Genomic DNA, 18,710 nt, shown 5'->3' with positions numbered 1-18,710 from the left:
ATATTCATTTAAAGTGGAACAGCTGCCACAGGAGAGACTGAGACCCACCCCAGAACAGTATGTTGATCACTAGGTCAGGTGCTCTGTTGGGATGAGGGATGTGAGTTCAACTCCCTGCTTCAGGATGGGGATTCAGACCTAGCTCACCCACATCCTAGGCAAGTGCACTAACCACTGGGCTGCAGATTATAAAGACAGAGCTGTGTTTCTGGCCTGGAAAAAAGATTTTCTCAGCTGATACTAATTAGGTCACATTTGTGAATAGTTTTGGGTCAACCGAAACTGCATTGTGTGAATCAACTATTTAATAATATTCATAGATTCCAAAGCCAGAAGGGACCATTGTGGTCATCTAGTCTGTCCTCTTGCATAACACAGGGCAGAGAACTGCCCCTGAATAATTCCTAAAGCATATATTTTAGAAAAAACATCCATTCTTGATTTTAAAATTGTTAGTGATGGAGAATCTACCAGGACCCTTGATAAATTGTTCCTGTGATTAGCTACCCTCACCGTTAAAAAATGTATGCCCTATTTCCAGTCCGAATTTGTCTCACTTCAACTTCCATCCACTGGAAAATGTTGCACATTTCTCTACTAGACTGAAGAGCCCATTGTTAAAAATTTGTTCCCCATGTAGGTACTTATTGACTGTCATCAAGCATTCCTTAACCTTCTCTTTAAGTTAAATAGACTCAAAGAGCTCAATTTATCACTGTAAGGCATGTTTTCTAGTCCTGTAATCATTCTCTTCTTTGAACCCTGTCCAATTTATCAACATCCTTCTTGAATTATGGGCACCAGAATTGGACACAGTATGCCAGCAGTGCCAAGTATAGAGATAAAATAACCTCTCTGCTCTGCTCCTACTTGAGATTCCATATTTATGCATCCCAAAATTGCATCAGCTGTTTTCACCATAACATTGCACTGGGAGCTCATGTTCAGCTGATTATGCACCATGACCCTCAAATCTTTTTTTGAGTCACAGCTTCCCAGGATAGAATCCCCCATCCTGTAAGCATGGCCTAAATTCTTTGTTCTCAGATGAATACATTTACATTTAGCCATATTAAAATTGTTTGCTTTTGACCAGTTTATTGAGTGATCCAGATTGCTCTGTATCAGTGACCTTTCTTCTTCATTATTTACCACTCCTCCAATTTTTGTGTCATCTGTAAACTTTATCAGTGATGATTTGTGTTTTCTTCCAGATCACTGATAAAAATGTTTGAGTGTAGGGCCAAGTACTGATCTCTGTGGGACTCCACTGGAAACAGACCTACTCACTGATGACTCCTCATTACAATTACATCTGAAGATCTATCAGTGAGCTCATTTTTAATCTATTTAATGTGTGACATGTTAAGTTTATGTCATTCTAGTTTTTTATTCAAGAGGTTGTTTGGTACCAAGTCAAATGCCTTACAATAGTCTATTACCTTTATCAACCAAACTTGTAATCTCATCCGTAAAAGATATTGTTAGTTTGAGAGGATCTATTTTCCATAAACCCAAGTTGATTGGTATTAATTACCTCACCCACCTTTAGTTCTTTATTAATTGAGTCCCATGTGAAGTACTCCATTATCTTGCCAAGGATTGATGACAGGCTGACAGGCTATAATTTCCCCATTTACTCTTTGTAAATATTGCCACAACATTCACTTTCTTCCAATCTTCTGTTGACTTAAGTCCCAAGCAGACTGCAAAGAGCCACAAAAGAATCTTGCAAAACTGGGTGATCGGGCAACAAAATGGCATATGAAATTTAATGTTGATAAATGCGGGAAATGGCTGATGCTACTGTGGTGGGTCCTGCACTTTTTCTTGGTGTGATGGGTCATGGGCAGCACCTCTTAACTCTATTCTTGGGCACTGTGGTGGGCTCTGCTAGTGCTCTGGTGGGAGAGAGGGGGAGCAGGGAAGGGATCCAGGTTCACTCTCCTACTCTGGGTCCCAGCCCCTTCAGCTTTGCAGGCCGCTTACCCTCTCTCCCTTGGGGTAGGGTTTCTGTCAGTTGTCTGTGCTGAGGGACTCCCCCTACTTGGGTAGAATTTCCCTTCCCCCGGTCCTCTGACTAACAGTAATACTCCTCCAAACTCTAGTCAGCTCTCCTTCCCTCTATCTCTGCCTGACTGAAGTGGGTGGGGGTAGGTAATTAGGTATTGGGCGGGGACTTAAGTGGTTCCAGGTGCTCTAATTAACCTGTAGTAACCTTTCCCTAGTCCACAAGGAATAAGGCCTTGATCATTTTAGAGTTTATATACCTCCAATCTACTACTTTCCTGCTGCTCTCTGGCCCTGCTGCATCACAAAAGTAATGCACATTGGAAAACATAATAACCAACTATACATACAAAATGATAGTGTCTAAATTAGCTGTTACCACTCAAGAGAGAGATCTTAGAGTCACTGTGGATCGTTCTCTGAAAACTGTGCAGAGGCAGTCAAAAAAGCAAACAGAATGTTGGGAATCATTAAGAAAGGGATAGATAATAAGACAGAAAATATCATATTGCCTCTATATAAATCCATAGTATGCGCACATCTTGAATACTGCATAAAGATCTGGTCACCCTATCTCAAAAAAGATGTATTGGAATTGGAAAAGGTTCAGAAAAGGGCAACAAAAATTATTAGGGATATGGGACGGCTTCTGTAAGAGGAGTGATTAATAAGACTGGAGGTTTCAGCTTGGAAAAGGGACTACTAAGGGGGATATGATTGAGGTCTATAAATCATGACTTGTGTGGAGAAAGTAAATAAGGAAATGTTATTTACTCCTTCTCATAACACAAGAACTAGGGGTCACCAAATGAAATTAATAGGCAGCAGGTTTAAAACAAACAAAAGAAAGTATTTTTTCACACAACACACAGTCAACCTGTGGAACTCCTTGCCAGAGGATGATGTGAAGGCCAATACTATAACAGGTTTTAAAAAAAATTAGATAAGTTCATGGAGGATAGGTCCATCAATGGCTTTTAGGCAGGATGGGTAGAGATGGTGTCCCTAGCCTCTATTGCCCAAAAGTTGGGAATGGACAACAGGGGATAGATCACTTGATGATTATGTGATTTGTTCATTCCCTCTGGGATACCTGGCATTGGCCACTGTCAGAAGACAGGATACTGGGCTAGATGGACCTTTGGTCTGACCCAGTATGGCTGTTCTTATGGTCTTAACTTCCCTTCAAGATTTTGTTAGTATTGCAGTTCTTGGACCTCCACTGTTAGCTGCATTAGCAGAAAGTTCAGCATGCTGATTTAGCAGACCTCGATGTTGTTAATAAAGACCACTGCATGGGTGGCGGGTATAAGAGGCCAGGGAAGGCTAAGCATCCATAACAGGATGCAGCGCATGTCTCTTTGGAGGCTCACCAGCCTGCAGCCAAAAGGGCCCCTGGGCCATGGCCTCACCCAGGATGGAGTGTGGGCAAGGCATGGCGGGGAGGAGGCCAAGCAGGAGTGGGCCGTGGGGAGGAGCACAGGGTGGGGCTATGGTCCAGGTGCCAGTGCCCCTCTCTACTTATAGGGATCTTCCAGCACTCATGCCCAGCCTCCCCGAATGTAGGAGTCACACGCACCCATGGACCACAGGCTTGGTTTGGTGGCGAAACCATTCAGCCAGGTTTATTGTCAGGAAAGCACAGTACTAGTTCTCTGTCCAATTGGGCCGGAAGGACACTAACACATGTATGCCTGTGACAAGGTAAAAGCTCATGCAACATAAGAGGATGCCGTCCCCTTGACTGAAACAAACATGAGCCTCCTATGACTTCTTCTTTTATACATTGATAGAAACAACTCACGTATTGGAGTTGTGTCCCTAACATCTGTTTGCCAGAAGCAGGGAATGAGTGACACGGGATGGATTACTTGATGATCACCTGTTCTGTTCATTCCCTCTGGGGCATGTAGCACCAGTCACTGTTGGAAGACAGGATACTGGGCTAGATGCATCTTTGGTCTGACCCAGTAGGGCCATTCTTATGTTCTTATTACACTCTAGATGGTGTTAGTTATCACTCTTATATCTTGTATCTGCTAGTTCAAACAAAACATCCTCATCTATTATCCTGTCATTCCATCCTTATCTCACAAGGAGTCAGTGTGTTCCTCTACAATCCTTTCAGAATTTGTTTACTCATTTACTTTTGAACTCTGGGTGTTTCTGTATCATCTTCTTAGGCCAGGAATGTGCTTACTTGGTATCAGGGGCGACTCCAGGTACCAGCATGCCAAGCATGTGGCTGGGGCAGCAAGCCACAGGGGGCGCTCTGCCAGTCGCTGCGAGGGCGGCAGGCAGGTTGCCTTCGGCAGCATGCCTGTGGAGGGTCTGCTGGTCCCAGAGCTTCGGCGAACCTCCCGCAGGCGTGACGCCGAATCCGTGGGATCAGGGACCTCCCGCAGGGAAGCTGCCGAAGGCAGCCTGCCTGCCGTGCTTGGGGCGGCAAAATACCTAGAGCAGCCCCTGCTTGATATTAGCTAATACCTGGTCATTGCTATTCTGCCAAGGCCAGGCCTACTCTGGTTCACAGCCTTTGGTTCATACTGTTAGTTATGCCTAAGGCTCTAGCAAGGCCTGTACAAGACTCATTGAAAATCAGTATTAATAGTCCAATAAGCTCCTCAGCTAGCCCTTTTAACAGTTTTGAATAAAGTTATCTGCACCTGCTGATTTCAAAATGTTTATAGCTTCTGCTTAACATCCTCCAGTGATACTAGTGGGATGGAAGGAGTGTTATCATGTGATATGGCTATATCATCTGTTTTTTTTCCCCAAATACAGAACAGAAATATTAATTGAATACCTCTGCATTTTGTGCATTATTATTGATAATTCTACCATTTCCATCTAGTAATGGACCAAGATCATTACCAGGATTCTTTTTGTTCCTAATATATTGAACAAACGCCTTCTTTTTGTCCTTAACGCTGCTGGCAATTGATTTTTTTTTTGTCCCTTTGCATCCCTTATCATTTTTTTACAATTCCTAGCTCCTGATTTATATTTTATATTCATTGCTATCAACTTCCCCTTTCTTCCATTATATATATAAACAAACACCAAAACTGTTTTTATTGCTGCCTTCACTTCCCCTCCAAACCAAGTTGTTTTTTTAATCAGCACAGCATTCTTCCTCAGTTGTGGGTTTGTGGCTTTTCTGGTATCTAAAGTCAGGAGTTCTTAATGATTCCGAATTATCATTCACATTTTTCTGATTCAATTAATCCTCCCAGCTGCTTTGGCTCATAATTGTTTTCAGCTTTGTGAAATTGGCTCTATTAAAGCACCAAGTGTGTGTGTGTGTGTATGTGTATCTATCTGTCTATCTATCTTATTACTAGCCTGTACTTTATTCTGCGTGTACATTATAAATCTGATCAAGTCATGATCACTTGTACCTAGACTACCATTAATTTTAAGTGATCAGTTCCTCTTAATCTGTTAAAACAAGATCTAATAAAAAATTCCCCAATGCTAGCTGCAATACTCTTTGAGTTAGGAAATTGTCATTTACATTGTCTGAAAAAAATTTCTTAACTCTTCTCACAGCTGCAACTGAAGTCAATGGGAACTGTGCTTTGAAAGTATAAAGTGCTATATACTTTATAATATACTCTGAAACATCAGGTCTTAGGTGTCTCAGATCTGGGGACCAAAAATTAGTGGATACCTTTTACCTTAATTTCTCTGCACCTGAGCTCTCCATGTATAAAACAGGGATAACAATGCCACTTCACCTCATAGGGGTATTGGGAAAATAATTCCACTAATATAGTTGAAGCTCTCAGATACTGTTGTGATGAGCATCCTTGGAAAGCACATGGAGGAATTAGAATTCTATATTCAGAGTGGATTATGGTTAGTGTGCAGTAAATAAGGCTTGGGGGCCACAAGTTGAACAATGAGGATGAAACAAAATTGAGTATTGAGTAGCTGCAGTCTATCCTGTGCACTGAATTAATAGATTCATAGATAATAAAACCAGGGGGACCATTAGATCATTTTGCCTGACCTCCCGTATATCACAGACTGTTAAATTCCACGCAATTACCCATCTATTGAGCCCAGTAATGTGTGTTTCACTACAGTGTATCTTCCAGAAAGGCATCCAGCCTTGACTTGAAGACATCAAAAAATGGAAAACCTACCACTTCCCTTGACACTGTGATCCAGTTGGTAATCACACTCATCTTTAAAACTCTGTGACTTATTTCCGGTTTGAATTTGTTTGCCTTCAGCTTCCAGCCATTGGTTCTTGTTTGTCTTTCTCTGCTAAATTAAAAAGCCCTCTAGTACCTGGTATTTTCTCCCCATGTAGGTACTTAGAGCTAGATCCACATAGGGACATAGGTGCCTAGCAGTCACTTTAGGCACTTAAGTCCAACATTTAGGTGCCACTGAGTCCTTCAAAACTCCCACTTAGCTGCCACCTAACCCTGTAAGTGCCTGTGTTCCAGCAGCAGGCATGTGCAAAACTAAGTCCTGATACACCAAAGCTGCTTAGTAACTCTAGCTAGTGGGATGCTCAAACTATACAATCCCCTGCCTGTCTCACATTAAGAGCCCACCCAGCAGGCATTTTCAGAGCATTCTTACCAAACTGGCCTCACAGACAGAAGGGCGGGGGGCATGCTTGCCTGCCTGCCTGCCTGTCTCTGGGCTGTTGGCTATAATGGGATGGGAATCGCTCGCTCTCTCCTCTTTCCCCCTCCCTAACCCAAACAGAGGGTTCCTGGCTGTGAATGCGGATTAGAGAGAGGTGCCTCCCCCCAGCCCACAATTAGGTGCCTAGCTACCTTTGAAGGGTGGGGCTTAGGAGACACCCCTCACAGTGGAATTTCCTATTGGCTAGATTAGGTGGCTCCCTGTGCAGTGTGCTACCTTTTGTGGCTCCCATTCTTAGGCACCTAACTCTCCTTGCGCATTGTGTAGGGAGCCTGGCGGCATGTATAAGAGGCTTGGGGAGACTAAGTCTCTCCAAACAGAGCACAAAATGCCAGATGTTGAGCACCTCCCACTGGAGGCGTGCCAGCCTGCCACCTTTGGATTGTCACCGCTGGAAGCTCCTCAGAAGTGGGGGGGGGGCACTGGTGCCCAAACAGTGGCATTGCCCTCACTCTGTCCCAAAGCTCCACTCCCACTAGGCCTCTTTCCCTGAGTCCCTGCTCGCTCCTCTCCACCCCCTCTCCACCTGCTGCTCACCCTTAAAACAGGAGGTGGCAGAAAGGAGTGAGTGGCGGGGGGCTTGAGGGATGGGGTGGAGAGGTGCAAACAGTGGATGGGAGAGCCTTGAGGGAGGAGGTGGATAGGAGAAGACAAAGGAGCCTGGGGGAGGGGGCAGAAAGGAGCAGGTAGGGGGCTCGGGGAAGGGGGCAGAGAGGAGTGAGTAGTGGGCAGGGTGTCCTTGGAGGAGGGGGAAGAGAGGATTGAGCAGCAGGTGGGGAGTCCTCGAGGAGACAGTGGAAAGGAGCAGGCAGTGAGGGGGAGGTCTTTGGGGAAGAGGTGGAGTGGGGACGAGACTAAGCAGTGGCAAGACTTTGGGGGTGGAGATGGGCAGGGCCTCAGGTGGGAGGAAGCTGAGAAATAGCTGGGGCTCAGGGTGGAGCGGGGGGCGGATCCGTGGTCCAGGTACTGGTGATCCCTCCCACTTCAAGGGAGCTTCTGGCACTTGCACCCAGCCTCCCCAAATGCAAGAGTTATGCATCTCCTATGCTGGGCACCAAACGTGGGGCTGAGGATTACACTGGGTGGCAAGATGCCTAAACGGTAGATGTTGCAACACTCAGCATTGCAGTGCCAAAGTTCCTGGATCTAGCCCTTAAGAGTATTATACACTGTAATTAAGTCACTTCTTGATCTTCTTTTTGATAAACTGAACAGACCAAGCTCTTTAAGTCTCTCATTGTAAAGTATTTTCCTCATCCCTGCAATAATTTTTGTGGTATGCTTCTGCACCCTTGTGGATTTCCTTGGTCAGTTTTGTGAGGCAGGAATGGAGAAGACAAATTAATGGAAGAAACATGCCACCGAGTCCCATTCCCTGTCAGTGCAGCTAAGCTGCTTTATAGCCCTCAGCTACTCACTGTAAGCAGGGTCTGACAGCTCTCTCCTGCCATCTAGGGCAGGAGGAAAAGATGTGGAGAAAGGATGTCAGGAGCAGACTATATTTGCATAGACACCCCTATTCTGCCTAGGTAATCAGCAGAGAGATATGCTGCCAAAGTGATCAATTTTGGCTGTTTCTGTAAAGATTTGCTTTAGTATTGAATGCTGAGACAATGAAATATTGTTCTTTTTATTGTATGAGTAAAGGGCAGCAAAACTGGGCTCAGCATGCCCTATTGAGGGAGGATCACCCTAAATTGGATCTTACTTGTTATGCAGAGACCAGTGATACCACATCCTAGTGGAAGTTAGAGAAGATGAGTACAGATATCCTTGCCTTGTGGTGTAGGTCTTTAGATCTATTTGACCCTTTCTTGTCCAGTTCTTAAAAGCAAAGCTGACTAGACTCAATTGTTGTTAGTGATTACTAGAGCTGCATATAGTGATATTCAGCTCCTTTGGAGCAGCGCTTTAGTCTATCTGTGGAGATAGTGTTGCAGTGAAAACACAGTGTAGAAGAGCTAGCAGCAGAGATGTTCCCCACTACCCAGTGAAATCAGCAGAAAGTTGAAATCAGGGAGAATTGGCCTAAGTGGTGGAACACCAGAACCCAGCATTGTAGAAAGAGGCAGCAGGGAGGGTAGAATGATAGTGGCAGAAACTGCAGTGATGTTGATGAGCAAAGGTGGAGGTCAAGTATCAGAGGAGAAGCCGTGTTAGTCTGGATCTGTAAAAGCAGCAAAGAGTACTGTGGCACCTTATAGACTAACAGACGTTTTGGAGCATGAGCTTTCGTGGGTGAATACCCACTTCGTCGGATTCATGTAGTGGAAATTTCCAGGGGCAGGTATATATATGCAAGCAAGAGGCATGCTAGAGATAACAAGGTTAGTTCAATCAGGTAGGATGAGGCCCTCTTCTAGCAGCTGAGGTGTGAAAACCAAGGGAGGAGAAACTGGTTTTGTAGTTGGCAAGCCATTCACAGTCTTTGTTTAATCCTGAGCTGATGGTGTCAAATTTGCAGATGAAGCTCAGCAGTTTCTCCTTGAAGTCTGGTCCTGAAGTTTTTTTGCTGTAAGATGGCCACCTTAAGATCTGCTATTGTGTGGCCAGGAAGGTTGAAGTGTTCTCCTACAGGTTTTTGTATATTGCCGTTCCTAATATCTGATTTGTGTCCATTTATCCTTTTCCGTACAGACTGTCCAGTTTGGCCGATGTACATAGCAGAGGGGCATTGCTGGCATATGATGGCGTATATTACATTGGTGGATGTGCAGGTGAATGAACCAGTGATGGTGTGGCTGATCTGGTTAGGTCCTGTGATGGTGTCGCTTGTGTAGATATGTGGGCAGAGTTGGCATCGAGGTTTGTTGCATGGATTGGTTCCTGAGCTAGAGTTACTATGGTGCGGTGTGCAGTTACTGGTGAGAATATGCTTCAGGTTGGCAGGTTGTCTGTGGGTGAGGCCTGGCCTGCCACCCAAGGCCTGTGAAAGTGTGGGATCATTGTCCAAGATGGGTTGTAGATCCCTGATGATGAGTTGGAGGGGTTTTAGCTGGGGACTGTATGTGATGGCCAGTGGAGTCCTGTTGGATTCTTTCTTGGGTTTGTCTTGCAGTAGGAGGCTTCTGGGTACACATCTGGCTCTGTGGATCTGTTTCCTTATTTCCTCATGCGGGTTTGTAGTTTTGAGAATGCTTGGTGGAGATTTTGTAGGTGTTGGTCTCTGTCTGAGGGGTTAGAGCAGATGCGGTTGTACCTCAGTGCTTGGCTGTAGACAATGGATCGTGTGGTGTGCCCGGGATGGAAGCTGGAGGCATGAAGGTAGGCATAGCAGTCGGTAGGTTTTTGGTATAGGGTGGTGTTAATGTGACCATCACTTATTTGCACCGTGGTGTCTAGGAAGTGGACCTCCCATGTAGATTGGTCCAGGCTGAGGCTGATGGTGGGGTGGAAGCTGCTGAAATCGTGGTGGAATTTTTCCAGAGTCTCCTTCCCATGGGTCCAGATAATGAAGATGTCATCAATGTAGCATAGGTAAAGAAGGGGAGAGAGTGGACGAGAGCTGAGGAAGCATTGTTCCAGGTCAGCCATAAAAATGTTGGCATATTGTGGGGCCATGCGGGTGCCTATAGCAGTACCACTGATCTAGAGATATATATTGTCATCAAATTTGAAATAGTTGTGTGTGAGGATAAAGGCACAGAGCTCAGCAACCAATTGTGCTGTGGCATCATCAGGGATACTGTTCCTCACAGCTTGTATTCCATCTGCGTGTGGGATGTTTGTGTAAAGAGCCTCTACATCCATGGTGGCTAGGATGGTGTTTTCTGGAAGGTCACCAATGCATTGTAGTTTCCTCAGGAAATCAGTGATGTCACGGAGATAGCTGGGAGTGCTGGTGGCATAGGGTCTGAGTAGAGAGTCCACATATCCATACAGTCCTTCAGTGAGAGTGCCAATGCCCGAGATGATGGGACGTCCAGGATTTCTGGGTTTGTGGATCTTGGGTAGTAGATAGAATAACCCTGGTCGGGGCTCTAAGGGTATGTTGATTTGTTCCGGTGTTAACATAGGGAGTGTCCTGAGTAGATGATGCAGCTTCTTAGTGTATTCCTCAGTGGGATCTGAGGGAAGTGGCCTGTAGAATTTGGTATTGGAGAGTTGTCTGGCGGTCTCCTTTTGGTAGTCAGACCTGTTCATGATGACAACGGCACCTCCTTTATCAGCCTCTTTGAATATAATGTCAGGGTGGTTTCTGAGGCTGTGGATGGCATTGCGTTCTGCATGACTTAGGTTATGAGTCAAGCGATGCTGTTTTTCCACAATTTCTGCTAGTGCACGTTGGCAGAAGCATTCTATGTATAGGTCCAGACTGTCATTTCGACCCTCAGGAGGAGTCCATGTGGAGTTTTTCTTTTTGTGTTGTTGGTGGGAGAGTAACTGTGTATCAGTGGGCTGTTCAGTGTTATCCTGAAAGTATTCTTTGAGTCAGAGACGGCGAAAGTAGGCTTCCAGATTGCCGCAGAACTGTATCATGTTAGTGGGGGTGGCAGGGCAGAAAGAGAATCCCCGAGATAGGACAGACTTTTCTTCTGGGCTGAGTGTGTGGTTGGATAGATTGACGATATTGCTGGGTGGGTTAGGGGTACCACGGTTGTGGCCCCATGTGGCAGGTAGGAGTTTAGACAGCTTACAGTCCTTTTTCCTTTGTAGAGAGGTGAAGTGAGTAATGTAGATCTCCTGCCTTATTCTAGTGAAGTCCGTTTGTATGGAAGTTTGGTTATTAATGAGAGTCTCCAGGTTGGAGAGCTCTTTTTTGATGTTTTCCTGTTTGCTGTATCTGATGCTGATCAGGTGGTTCCTCAGTTTCTTTGATAGAGTATGGCATAATCTCTCACTGTGGTCTATGTAGTATGTAGATAGCAGTGGATTTTTTACCTTTAGTCCATTTGGTATGATGTCCATCTGTTTGCATTTGGAAAGGAAGATGATATCTGTCTGTATTTGTGCAAGTTTCTTCATGAGGTTGATGGATTTCTACTCCATACGGCTAAATGCAGTGCCTTGCATGGTGTCAAGTATCAGAGGGATAGCCGTGTTAGTCTGGATCTGTAAAAGCAGCAAAGAGTCCTGTGGCACCTTATAGACTAACGGACGTTACTGAAGTGTTACTCAACTACACTCTTCCCTTGGGGCCGGGAGGCAAACCCACCCAAATACACTCCTGGACTCTAGGGACATTGATGACCTTGGACAACAAACTGTGAATGGCATGCAGTGGAAGAAAAAGGGGAATGGCATGTTAGAGACACATCTATCTTTTGGATTTTCACATCACAGGGTGAAAAACAGAGCCAAAGGATTCTGCCCAAGAGTGGGGCAGGGGGGTTATTTATTGGTACTATACTTTCAAGTAATTGTTGCAGTGTTTTCTCAAATTAATGCTTTGTTTAGTTCTTTAATTAAAGGTTTCTTTTGTTATATACAGTCTCAGGATATGTCTACACTCCAATTAAAAATTCGTGGCTGGATGGGCCAGCTGGCTCAGGCTAAAGGGCTGTTTAATTGCGGTGTAGACATTTGGATTTGGGATGGTGCCCAGGCTCTAGGATCCTGTGAAGTGGGAGGATCCCAGAGCTTGGGCTGCAGCCCAAGTCTGAACATCTGCACCACAATTAAACATCCCCTTAGCCTGAGCCCGAGTCAGCTGGCCCATCTAGTGACAGGTTTCTAATTGTGGTGTAGTCATGCCCTCAGCAAGTCAGGAAGTGTTGCCTCTAAGAGGTGCCCAAGGGTGGTGGACAATTTTTTAGATTACTGGAGGAGGGCTTAAGTCAGATCTGTTGTCTATAGTTAACAGGAACCCCTAGATATTAAGCCAGGTCCTTGTTGCTGCCGAGTCTATCTGGCAGAATGGTTACAGTTCTGTGGGCTTGTCCAGGGTCCTGGGTCAGTGCCTCTTGCAAGTACATTTTGAGTAAACCATTAATTTGGGAAAACAATTTTGTGATATTTTTGGGAGACTACACTTCCTATAATGGCTGTATACACGTTGGAGTAGTGGAGCAAGAGGATGAATATTGGCCCTATGACCTGCCTTCTAGTAGAGAAGTAGTAGTAAAAAATGTGCCATGACATGGGACATGGGTGGCAAAAAGGAAATGGACTAAAACCATTGTCCAACCCATGCAGTGGGCCCCATGGGGCTAACCCACCCCTGTTCAGCATGGCTCAGAGTGAGACTGAAACGGAGGACACTACCATGGTGTATCTTAGAACAGAGAACAAATTCTGGTCTCTATCTACTGAACTTCTTTTGGCTTTAAACCCCACAGCAGAAGCATTTAGGCCTGTTGCTAGCACACCCATTCCACCAATGCAACCAATATGCAGTGTGATTTGTCAGGACAATAAATTCTTGGCTGGGAGGAGAATGTAAGCAGGATCTGAATGAATCTCCACTGCTGTCTAGTGAAGAACTGGGGGGAAAAGCCTCAGGAGTAGATTGTATTTGCATAGACCCTGCCTAGGTGATAACCAGCCAAATCTGCTTGCCTAAGTGGTCAAGTTTGGATATTTCATGTAAAGATTCACTCTAGTATGAAATGTTGTTATCCTTATTGTATGAGTAAAGGGCAGCAGCACTGTATTTAGCATGCTTAAATTGAAATTGACCTCACTCACTAAGCAAGGGGTAGTTATGCCCAATTCAAGTGAAAGTCAGGAGTGGAGGTAACATTTTTTACCTGATGGTGTTGTCCTGCTAAAGTGTCTTAAAAGTTATTTGATCTTCTTCCTACGGTGTTTTGGGGGTTTATCCACCCTAGTAAGGGGTTTTTTCACTTCTTGCCCTCTAACCTTGGGTGATTCTGTGCTGTATAGCTTTGATTGAGACTTCTGACACCAGGAGCCTGCTCACAGTATAATGGTCTTGCCCTGGCTTCCACCAGCCCAATTACTCCTTACAGAGTGACCCTAACAATACTTCTGGTCCCAATTCTCCCCAAAATCATCTCCCCTGCAGTGTCCAGTTCCTCTTACTGGACACTCACAGAGGTAACCTCGAGTTCACTGCTTCCAAAGAGCCAGTATAGATAACAGCTTGGTAGCTCAGTTGGGGTTATACACTCCACTATACACTACTACACAGCACCGAAATGATTTGTAGTAAAAACTAAGAATAAGTTTATTAACAAAGAACATTGTGACAGGTGCACCTGGCAGGGCCGGCTCTAACTTTTTTGCCACCCCAAGCAAAAAAAGAACGCTGCCCCGCCGTAACATCCTCCCCCGTGAGCGCCACTGAACCCCCCCCCGAGTGCCACGCCACCAAAGCCCCCACCCCTCTGAGCACCGCATCACGCTGCCCAAGCCCCCACTCCTCCGAGTGCTGCACTACCCAAGCTGCCCCCAGCGACACCCAGCCAAAACCAAAACAAACAAACAAAAAAAACCCTCCAGTGCCACCAGGCAGAAAAAAAAAACCCACCCCACCCCAAGGTTTTGCCCCAAGCACATGCTTGGTCGGCTGGTGACTGGAGCCGGCCCTGGCACCTGGCCCTTTGTCCCCCTACTGGAAACCCTGCAATCCCACTGCACTCTGCCCCAGGTGGAGTAGTGAAGGTGAGTCCTCCAGGCCTACCTAGAAAGGCTACGCTGAAGCAGCCAATCAGAGCCCAGTATGCTCAAATAAGAGGAGCTGCAAGGTTGAGCAGCTCAGTCTTTGGCTAGGATTAGAGGGGTGCTGTGCTCTGCCCTGCCCCAAGGTGTTTGGAGTGCTGCATTTACTGGACCTGAGAGAGAGAGAGAGTGCAAGAGAGAGAGAGGACCTAAGAACTGTAACCTTGAGGTGCTGATAAAGTGATAACATAGGAAGAATCAAAGGGAAAAACAGCAGCAACTAGTTAAAGGAGGCAGCATTTGGCTGCTCTGTGTAGGACCCCTGATTTAGGACCTGGAGTGGTGGGCAGGCTTGGGTTTCCCCACTGGGAAAGTGTCCCAAGTGGTGAGAAGGGGACATGGCTTGTTTAGAAGCCTGATCTAAGGGTGGGATTTAAAGGGCCCAGAGATAGAGCTGAATACGCTGGTGAGGGCTAACACTTGTGAAACTTTTATAACCCCTGGAAGGGGTTTACTTTTTGACTATGTGACTTGTCTGGAGGGCTGAGCCACTGAAAACCTATCTAGTGAGGTCGGCAACCTACAGGGAGCACCAGGAGCAGGAAAAGGCCTGCAGTACTACAGTGCTCAGGTGAGTGTCCCTCATTACAAACACAGATTTCAGTGATTTCAAGCAAGAGTGAAAGAGCTATGAAAGGGTTACAAATAAAATGAAATAACTTGCTTTCTAGGGCCTAAAACTTAATTCTAGCAAAATATAGCTTTGCTTAACCTAAGTTATCTGCATGCTCCAGCTTGTTTCAACAGGAGGGACCCTTCATTCATAGATACTCACTTATGCGAAGAAAAATTTTGTTCTAAAACACAAAAATGTGCTGTTTAATGTTCATACAGTTGAAGGCGAGCTTTGAACTTAAGTACTCAGTTAACTCTGCTTCATCTTGAGCTGTGTCGTTCTACAGTAGCTGTTAAAACCTTCCACTAGGAGTCTGTTCCCCCATTTAACCGATGATTTATGGCAATAAATGGATAGCTTGATCACTTTTGATACAGTGTATTTGGGAGACACAGTAGTATGATGTGGATGCAAAACTGCTGTCACTTTCTAACAAGCCTTTTTGTTGACAGCCTTGCATGGAGTTCCTTCGCTTGCTGTATGGCTGCCTCTGTCACCGCCATTAACAGATACACAAAAACTATGTTGGAATTCAAGCACAAACGAAAAAAGCTGGAGAGAAGTTTAAAGAATAAATGCAAGTGTCCAGATCCTGGAGTTCCAGGGAAAGCTTGGAATATGTATGTCAGCTCTTTTCATAATACTACAGAGGACTTGGTGCATCAGTTAAAGAACATACATAATCCAGCCAGCATTTCAGTGTTTGTAGATTTAAACAATATCTCTGAGCAACACTGTGAGGAGTATTGCTAAATATGTTCCATAATATTATTAATTAAAAAATGTATCTGTGTAGCATTATTTATTTTTCGTAAAGAGAACTGCTTTTATCAATGCTTCAAGCAACACATAGTGTTTATGGAGCTGATCCAGATAGAATGGTTCACAAAAGGCAATAAGCCATATTCACCATTGTCCTGCATCTTGTACAGTCATTTACACATGTGCAAAGTGGGTGTGAACACTACTACATTGGCATAGCACTGGCTTACACCCACTTTACTAGTGGAAATAACAACACCAGGACAACAAAGAATCTGGCCCACAATTGGGTCCACAGTTGGAATAGGTTATTTATTATTAAAGATGCAACCTCCCAGCCAAATTCAGCATATTTCAGGCTACACTGATTAGTTTAACCATGTGACGGAGGTCCCGGAGAGCCACACTGAGGTAACTCAAATAGGATAAACTGTAAGGAATGGGGCAGACAATCCCCAAAGTTGGTGGATATTCCAATACTTAGATTTACCAAGCCAGCACAAAACAGCTTCTAGAATACCGTACTAGTTACCCAGAAACCAGCAACAGAGTTCCCTTTAAGTAACCCAGCCTTAGGCCTCCATCCAGATACCCAAGTCAAATATGATGAGGATTACTAAAAATCTTATTCATCATGTAAGAAAGTTCTACCAATCCCAAAGGATCAGACAATTTACCTGCCAGATTAATGAATATTCCAGATCTTACCCAAATACATGCTTACAGCCAATTCTTATGAACTAAACTAAAATTAATTAAAAAAGAAAAGAGAGAGAGTATTGGTTAAAAGATCAGTATACATATAGACATGAGTACAGTTCTGAGATCAGATTCATAGTAGAGATGGTGAGCTTTGTAGCTGCAAAGAGTTATTTCAGAATTGGTCTATAGACTATATCTATCTATCCATCACTATGCTGATGTGCATGTTTATTGGGAGTCAGTTTACTGAAGACTACATGATACAGTGTCTGTGACGGTATTCCAGGCACAGAGGTCTGTGCAAAGTTCTGGTTCACCTTTCATCTTGCAGAATTGGAAGGAGCAGTGGAAAGGATTAAAGTCTTTGAAAGATTTTCTTATGAGGAGACACTGTTTAGTATATAGAACAGACTAACAAGAGGGATTGTGTCAGAAATATACAGAATAGTGAATGGTCTAAAGATGGTAAATCAGGTGCCTTTATTTGCTTATTTGCAGAAGGGGATGTCCTATTATATTGAAAGGCAAAACACTGAAAACTGGTCAAAATAAATATGCTTTTACTTAACACATAATTAATGTGTGGATATTTCTGTCACAATATATCATTGAGGTGAAGATCTTACTAAGAGTTTAAAAAAATTAGATGTCCCTAGGTATAATGATTACATCCACAATAGCATTTGGTAGGGAAAAGTGAGAGTGAGATGAACTGTCGTATTTCAAAGCAGCGAAGAGTCCTGTGGCACCTTATAGACTAACAGACGTATTGGAGCATGAGCTTTCGTGGGTGAATACCCACTTTGTCAGATGCTAACTGAGAAGGGTTAGGAAGGAACATCCTCTATGGGATGATTATTTCATAACTGTCTGCTGCAGAAGTTTCTTGTACCTGTCTCTGAAGCTGATGGTGCTGGTCACATCAAGACAGGAAACTGGACCAGATGGACCCAGGGCTGATCTGCTCTACCAATCCCTGTATACAGATTGAATGGTCCCATGGATTAATACATGTTTTTAAAATTGCATATTTGGAAAGATGAAACATTTTTTCTTTACTTTGTGAGCATTAATGTGAATGAGAAGTTTTGGGAGCAGGAAAGACATCAGTCATGTTCACCACAGTTAAGTGTCATGCCTGAGGATAGATAAAGGTGGACAGAAAGTGGCTAGATCATCGGGCTCAGCGGGTAGTGATCAATAGCTCCTTGTCTAATTGGTAATAGTGTTGATGTCATAAACTTAGACTTCTCTAAGGAATTTGACTTGGTATTACACAACATTTTGATTAAAAAACTAGCACAATTTAAAATTCCCGTGGCACACACTGAATGGATTAAAAACTGGCTAACTGATAGGTCTCAATGTATGATTGTAAATGGGGAATCGTCATCAAGCAGGCATGCTTCCAATAGGGTACCACAAGGATCATTTTTTTGTGCTATGTTATTTAAGGATTTTATCAATAACCTGGAAGAAAACACAAAATTATCAAGATAAATTTTGCAGATGACACAAAAATAGGGGAAATGGTGAATAGTGAATCACTGACAGAGTGATCTGGATTGCTTGGTAAATTGGGCACAAGCAAACAATATGTGTTTTTAAACAGTTAATGTATGTGTATGCATCTGGGAATAAAGAATATAGGCCATACTTACGGGTTGGGGGACTCTATCCTGGGAAGAAATGACTCTGAAAAAGATTTGAGGGTTATGGTGGACAATCAGCTGAACATGAGCTCCCAATGCAAAGCTGTGGCCAAAAGGGCTAATGTGATCCTGAGATGCATAAACAGATGCTCAAATAGGAACAGATAAATTATTTTACCTCTATAGTTGGCAGTGGTGCAATCGCTGCTGGAATACTGTGTCCAGTTCAAGAAAGATGTTGATAAATTGGAGAGGGTTGCCTTTTGTAATAGACTCAAAGAGCTCAATTGATTTAGCTTAACAGAGGGAAGGTTAAGGGGTAAGTTAATTACAGAGTAGAAATATTTACAGGAAGAACAAAATTTTAATAATGGACTCTTCAGTATAACACAATCCAGTGGCTGGAAGGTGAAGCTAGACAAATTCAGACAGGAAATAAAGCATAACTTTTTTAATGGTTAGAGTAATTAATCATTGGAACAATTTATCTAGAGTCATGGTGGATTGACAATTTTTAAGTCAATATTGGATGTTTTTATAAAAGATCTGCTCTAGGAATTATTTGGGGGAAGTTCTATTGCCCATGTTATGTAAGGGGTCAGACTAAATGATCAGAATGGTCCTGTCTGGCCTTGGAATCTATGAATCACTTATTATAGCAGGGCCTCAACCTGGCC

The 18,710-nt window shown here is 44.0% G+C and overlaps 1 protein-coding gene across 1 annotated transcript in view; it reads left to right on the top strand.

The window, feature by feature from the left end:
• The window catches only part of GSG1L2 (GSG1 like 2), a 68,741-nt gene extending 52,474 nt beyond the window's left edge, over positions 1 to 16,267 (top strand). Inside the window, exon 5 of the mRNA XM_030534857.1 lies at positions 15,370 to 16,267. Coding sequence (XP_030390717.1) covers positions 15,370 to 15,670 — 301 coding nt within the window. The 3' untranslated portion in view covers positions 15,671 to 16,267. The remainder of the gene's footprint in view (positions 1 to 15,369) is intronic.
• The last annotated feature ends 2,443 nt before the right edge of the window (positions 16,268 to 18,710 follow it).

The sequence above is a fragment of the Gopherus evgoodei genome, chromosome 15 (assembly GCF_007399415.2).
Source record: "Gopherus evgoodei ecotype Sinaloan lineage chromosome 15, rGopEvg1_v1.p, whole genome shotgun sequence".
Lineage (NCBI taxonomy): Eukaryota > Metazoa > Chordata > Testudines > Testudinidae > Gopherus > Gopherus evgoodei.
The sequence above is the reverse complement of the archived record's forward strand: the minus strand, read 5'-3'. Positions and strand labels throughout refer to the sequence as shown.